At 53.0% G+C, this 6,550-nt stretch overlaps 1 protein-coding gene across 1 annotated transcript in view; it reads left to right on the top strand.

Moving 5' to 3' along the window:
- The first annotated feature begins 5,808 nt into the window (after positions 1–5,808).
- Positions 5,809–6,550, top strand: part of LOC146251882 (plexin-A2-like) — a 77,831-nt gene continuing 77,089 nt past the window's right edge. The window contains exon 1 of the mRNA XM_084681393.1: positions 5,809–6,363. Coding sequence (XP_084537519.1) covers positions 5,809–6,363 — 555 coding nt within the window. The remainder of the gene's footprint in view (positions 6,364–6,550) is intronic.

Below are 6,550 nucleotides of genomic sequence, written 5' to 3'. Positions count from 1 at the left end.
ACACACACACACAGACACACACACAGACACACACACACACAGACACACACACACACACACACAGACACACACAGACACACGCACACAAACACAGACACACAGACACACACACAGACACACACACACACACACAAACAAACACACACACACACACACACAAACAAACACACACACACACATACACACACCCACACACACAGACACACACACACATATGGACGTGATATCTGCTGCACACGTGCACATACACACACATGCACACACACACACACACACACATACATATACACGCACTCTGCTGCTGGTCTCATTTGCATATGGACTCGACTAGTGCAACACTGGAACTCATTCTCACACATGCTCTCACACAAATGCTATAATTACACGCACATGCAAACACTGCTCTCATATATTCAGTATTCAAATGTAGTCTACATAAGTCTTTTCATCCTCCCTCTTTTACTCTATCTCTCTTTCTCTCACACGGACACACACACACAAACACACACGCACTCACACACGCACACAAACTCATATAGATTACTGTAATTCCATTGCATATTCATTACCCACATCATATACAGTATTATGAAAAACTCCCACAAAACACTCACTAGGGTTCCAAATCTGCATAAGATGGAGAGACAGAGACGGAGAGACAAACAGGCTCAGGGTCCAATGGGAGAAGAAGTGGAGCTGATGAAAGAGTTGTCAGAGTTTTCCCGTCTCCAGGAGCTCCGTGTGCATGTGTGTGTGTGTTTCTGTCCAGACGTGCAAACGTGTCCATGCGTGTGCAGACGTGTCTGCGCACGGCAGACTGCCCACAGGCTACTACATCATTACTGTCAGACCAGAGTGAAAAAAAAACGCTCTCAATTGGACTCATTTACCCAGAAACACCTGTGTCTGGAGAGCTACTCACTGCCTCGTTCTTCAGTCAAAGATCTCTCATAACGTCATGCCACACAGTAAAGACGCGACCCTTCAGACAAGCTCCCACTTCGTCACCTCCATGGAACCCTGTCTGGGTCTCGGGGATCATGTGTGGGTATGGAGCCCAGGGTAGTGGAGGTGATGGGGTTATTTCTAGGTGTATAGACCAGTGATGTGGCTGCTAGATGGTTCCGGAGCCCAGGGCCAGCTCAGCCACGGAGAGAAAAGGTCAGAGCTGTTTTAGCAAATGCAGCTGAGCAGCCTCCCGGACACGTAGTCTCTCTCTCTCTCTCTCTCTCTCTCTCTCTCTCTCTCTCTCTCTCTCTCTCTCTCTCTCTCTCTCTCTCTCTCTCTCTCTCTCTCTCTCTCTCTCTCTCTCTCTCTCTCTCTCTCTCTCTCTCTCTCTCTCTCTCTCTCTCTCTCTCTCTCTCTCTCTGTCACCCTCTCTCTTTCTCTCCCTATATCTGTCTCTGTCTCTCACGCTCTCCTTACTTCTCTTTTCACTCTTGCTCTCTTCCTCTTTCTTTCTGTCTCTTGCTGTCTCTGCCTGTCTCTCTCAATGTCATATGACATTGAGTAAAATCCCTGACACTCCTAAACCACCTCACTATCCTTCATATTGCATCAAAAGCAGAGCATCTCCAAACTGAACATCTTTGGCAGCAATCAGAAAGCAGAGGGTCTGACAGCATCATCTAGAATGGGTCCATGGCCAAGATACACTCCAGGCCTGTCCGACAGGTAGTTCACGTGATTTGTGTGTGTGTGTGAGAGCCAAAACGCAGCAGGTCTAAACTGCCACTTGCTGTGAGGCTGCCCCCTACCAGTCCCATATCTCCCCTGCTAGCCTAGCCTCTGGAATGACTCTGAGACACAGTAGCGTCCATCCCTCCAGCCTCCCCCTCACCTCCAGCCCCCTCCTCACCTCCAGCCCCCTCCTCACTCACGCTGCCTCTCTTTGTCGTGGCTTTGTCGACGCGCTGCGCTGGAGACTGATAAAGTGGGACCATCGTTCTGCCATCTTATAGCTGTTTGGGGGATATTATCAAGGTTCCGATGGTCCTTTCATCTCCATTGTGCTGCGCTGTTACAGAGATGGCCGCCGCCTCAGCTGTGGGCCAGTGTTCATCACACACAGCGCTGAATCGGACAACACACCGCGCCATGCATCTTTGGTCACTGGCCAGAGGGGCCGGCCCACGCACATACATTATTCATGGAGAATCATCTAGATTTCATGTGTGAGGGGCTTTTGAAGTGGTACCTGTGGAGCTGCATATCATTTGGGCTGGTATCCAAAACAGCACATTTGAGAAAGCCATCGTTATTCAGTTGCTGCTGGACACAAGCTTGTTGTTGCTGTTGAAATCAAGCACAGGCGCAGACTTGAGATCTAGACCAGGTGCTGAGTTTATAATGTCGGTCTAAGCGTTTTATGACTCCGTAAAATGAGTTACCGGTAGATTTCCTCTTGTGAAATATTAACCTTCTAACGTCCAGCTCTTTATCAGGAGACCTGCTTAATTCCGCCGGGCAAGGCCAACCCAGGGATACGGAGTAGATTTCTAGAACACTCCGCTTGTTCACTGCCTCTCTTCCTCCTGTAGGCCTTCACAGGCAGGTGCTGCTGTCACTCTGATTAGCATGTGTGGGGGGGTGGTGGGTGGGGGGGGGGGAGGTGCTGGGGACCAGCCCCGTGTAAAGACCATAAATCTCCCTGCCCCCCCATCTACACTTGGTGTGTAAGTAATGCAACATTACAGCTCAGAACATTTGAAAAGAATGGAACCCCTCTCTTTTTTTCTCAAGCCTGGCAATTTCTCCCAAGTGCTCAGCTGTGAAATTTGAAATCCATGCATGGATTGTCTTTTTTTTTTTTGAGGGGGGGGGGGGGGGGCTATACCCTCCGTGAACAACCCCCCACAACCAACCCACTATCATATTCATACGCACTACCCCCCCCCCCTCCCCCCCTCGCACACGGACACCAACCTCCTCCCATACCTTTGTTTAACTGCCGAGGAGAGATTGGGAGGAAATGGCTTGGTTATCAAGGTGGGGGAAATGGGATTCATTCACACCTCGTGCCGCCATTGGTGGGCTGACTCATCAGCATGCAGGAACCGGGTGTGTATGACAGACTGAGCTCATGTGTTAATAAGGAAGTCTGGTCTGGGCCTGATATCCAGACCTGCGGGTCCAGAACCATGGTGCTGCAGCCCAGAACTCAGGCCTGTTCGGACACAGGACTGCTGCCCTGCTCCTGGAAACACCTTTTGTTTCAGCAGCTTTACACCTCACACCAGATGCTGATTGGATTGGCCCTCTGCCAGCAAACTCACAGAGGCAGGGAGCGGGTTGTGTGTGTGTGTGTGTGTGTGTGTGACTGGGAATGGAGGTAGGATATGATTAATGAGAACAAAGCTGTATTAATATTCTCTTAAGAACAATGTTTCTTCTTTGGTCTTTAACCAGACCTCTAGTTAAGATCCTTTCCCTTCATACCCCCCCCCCCCCCCCAACCGTACCATCTTATCCCTCTCCACTCGCCCAGACAGCAGGAAGGGACTTGAGGCCTAGGAGGACTTTCTAAACCCAGACAAAGGACTCCAAAGACCTGGAGGGAGGAAGTGCAGCTTAAGTTCAGAACAAAAATAATGACTAGCCCAAAGTCAGGATGGCAGAGGCACAGCAGAGGGGTGATGTATGGCTTAACCCTGCATCCGTCTCCGCCCTGCTAAGCGGAGGGGTTCCCTGCTGCCACGCACCCCTCCCCCTTGGTCTTGGAGGTGCTCCGACCCCCCTCGTGATCCCCTGGTCGTCCAGAATAGCCCCGTTAGCTCGTAGCTGCTCCCTTCCACGACGGGAACAAGTTTGAGAGCTTTGACCCTTGACCCTCACCTCTGAGGTTCCCACCAATCACTGTCACCCTTTCCGGCCAGGACAAAGACTCCCATTAACTTGAGTCTTTCTCTCCGGCAGGGCAGCTTATGGGGTTGTGGTGGAGGGTGCTGGTGGGGGTGCTGGTAGGGGTGGGGGTGAAGGAGGTATTAGTGGCCACAGTTCCCAGGAGGACATCTTTAGACCTGCTGGAATGTGTGTTCTCACCAAATCCCTAAACTCACAGTCTTTTCAAACTCTGTTCTCCTCAGACTGCACTCTAAATAATGCACTCGTTAGCCAGTTATGGTGCTCTTCTGAATGTCAAGTGTGTTCCGGTGTGTTCCGTGGGGGTATTCTGGGTCTCTCCTCCTCTGATGGCTCCATGAAGGGCTCCTTATGGCTCATTGTCTCCCGGGTTGGGCTGGGGGGATCAGGCAGTCACTGGCCTGGATCCGGGTCAAATGAGGTTTCCGCTACACGGCACATTTGGCGATGCGGCGGCGTGTATATATACAATCCCATGCAACCATGAAATCCACACAGGCGGCATGTGCATGGAAGAGGAGGCAAGGACAACGGGCGAGGCGCGAGGCGGCGATGGCGCACGCCACGCGCTAACGTACAGGCCCCACATCTGCCACCCCCCCCTCCCCCACCCCCCCACCTACAGGAAAGAGCGAGAGGGGGTTGGTGTCACCTCTGTTTACCACTAACTCTGGGGGTGGGGGCCCTTTGGGAGAGGAGGAAAGGAGGATAAGGGAGGACAGACCAGGAGAGCTGAGAACAGATGAGGAGAAGAGAGACAGGAGATAGATGGACCATCATCCTTTATCTGCCATGTTAACATTGGGGGGGGGGTGCGAGGGATTCAGTCTTAGGTTGTCTGCTTCCTGTCCCTCAGTGTGTTGGCTCGAGCCCCTGCCCGTCCCTGACAGCTTCACTTGATATTGACTCTTGGACAAATCAGGATAAATGCCCCTGTCAATACACACGTCTATTGTTATTGATGGAGCCATTTAGCTTTTCATTCTGGAGAAACCACTCAATCCTACACTCCTGCTCTGCTACACAAGACCTGCGCGTGTGCGTGTGTGTATGCTTTCACGTGTGTGCGTGTGTGTGTGTGTGCTGTATAGAGGGTCGAAGGTCAGAGGTTGTAGATCGGACCACAGAGGGGTCAGAGGTCATCTGAATACGGCAGATTATTTGGTCAGTAGGGAGGATGACCCAGGGTCCATCTGGCAGACCAGCCTGTTCTGAGGTCAGGGGAGACCCTCCTCCCCAGGCCTGGCCTGCACGCGTCATCAGCCTGGGGTGTCCCACATGAATGTGGAGGTCTGAAGTCATACCGCGTTCGCCCGCTAACAAAACCCCTCATTTGCATCCGGCCCTGAACATCTATTGTTAATTGACTTAATCCAGGATTAGAAGTAATCAGGTTCTGTGCCCTGGAACCGTTGGCCAATCCTTAACCTCATTATTTGATAGCGCACATCCTGTCAGTCCTCATCAAGTCGTTAATTAATAGAAGCAGGCTCACGGGGGTCCCTACTGCCCTCCCCCCCCCTCCCTCTCTCCGTATCCCCCTCTCTCTCTCTCGCCCTCCACCCCTCAGTCTTCTTTATCACCCCAGCCCAGGTCAGAGGAGGGCACAGTTCCTGGTCAGCTGAGTTGAAGCTGCAGGGTTGTAGGAGGGTAGGGGGAAGGAGGGCTGAAGATGGAGGAGGGAGGAAGAGGGAGGGCTGAGGACAGATAGAAAGAAGGAAGATAGAGGGAAGGAAGGAGGAGAGAGGACAATTAGGTGGTCATGTTAGTACACAGTCCTAGTCTTGAATGACCCTGGATTACACTGAGCTAAATCGATGACTTACTGTGTGTGTGTGTGTGTGTATATGTGTGTGTGTGTGTGTGTGTGTGTGTGTGTGTGAATGTGTGTGTGTGTATACCTGCCCCTTGGGAGTCCTCAGCACCAGGCTGACTTAATGTGTCCTAATGAGCAGCAGGATACCTGATCCTCACACTCTCTCTGACACCCTCACCACCATGCCCGCTACTGTGCCCGCTACTGTGCCCGCTGCTGTGCCCGCTACTGTGCCCGCTGCTGTGCCCGCTGCTGTGCCCGCTGCTGTGCCCGCTACTGTGCCCGCTACTGTGCCCGCTGCTGTGCCCGCTACTGTGCCCGCTACTGTGCCCGCTACTGTGCCCGCTGCTGTGCCCGCTACTGTGCCCGCTGCTGTGCCCGCTACTGTGCCCGCTACTGTGCCCGCTACTGTGCCCGCTACTGTTCCCGCTGCTGTTTCCGCTACTGTGCCCGCTACTGTTTCCGCTACTGTGCCCGCTACTGTGCCCGCTACTGTGCCCGCTGCTGTGCCCGCTACTGTGCCCGCTGCTGTGCCCGCTACTGTTCCCGCTACTGTGCCCGCTGCTGTGCCCGCTACTGTGCCCGCTGCTGTGCCCGCTACTGTGCCCGCTACTGTGCCCGCTGCTGTGCCCACTACTTTGCCCGCTACTGTGCCCGCTATTGTGCCCGCTGCTGTGCCCGCTACTGTGCCTGCTGCCCCCTCCAACACCTCCCACACACCCCCACACACACGTACACACACACACACACACACACACACAGAGGGCTTCAAGGTTACCCTTACTCAGCCAATCCCTCCGAACATGAATGCTGCATTGGTTTCGAGCTTGTCTCTGCATATTCATGCTGTTGTCCAGCACCCTGATTAGAAAC

This window comes from Hypomesus nipponensis, chromosome 18, assembly GCF_054491055.1.
Source record: "Hypomesus nipponensis isolate SF chromosome 18, ASM5449105v1, whole genome shotgun sequence".
Lineage (NCBI taxonomy): Eukaryota > Metazoa > Chordata > Actinopteri > Osmeriformes > Osmeridae > Hypomesus > Hypomesus nipponensis.
The sequence above is the reverse complement of the archived record's forward strand: the minus strand, read 5'-3'. Positions and strand labels throughout refer to the sequence as shown.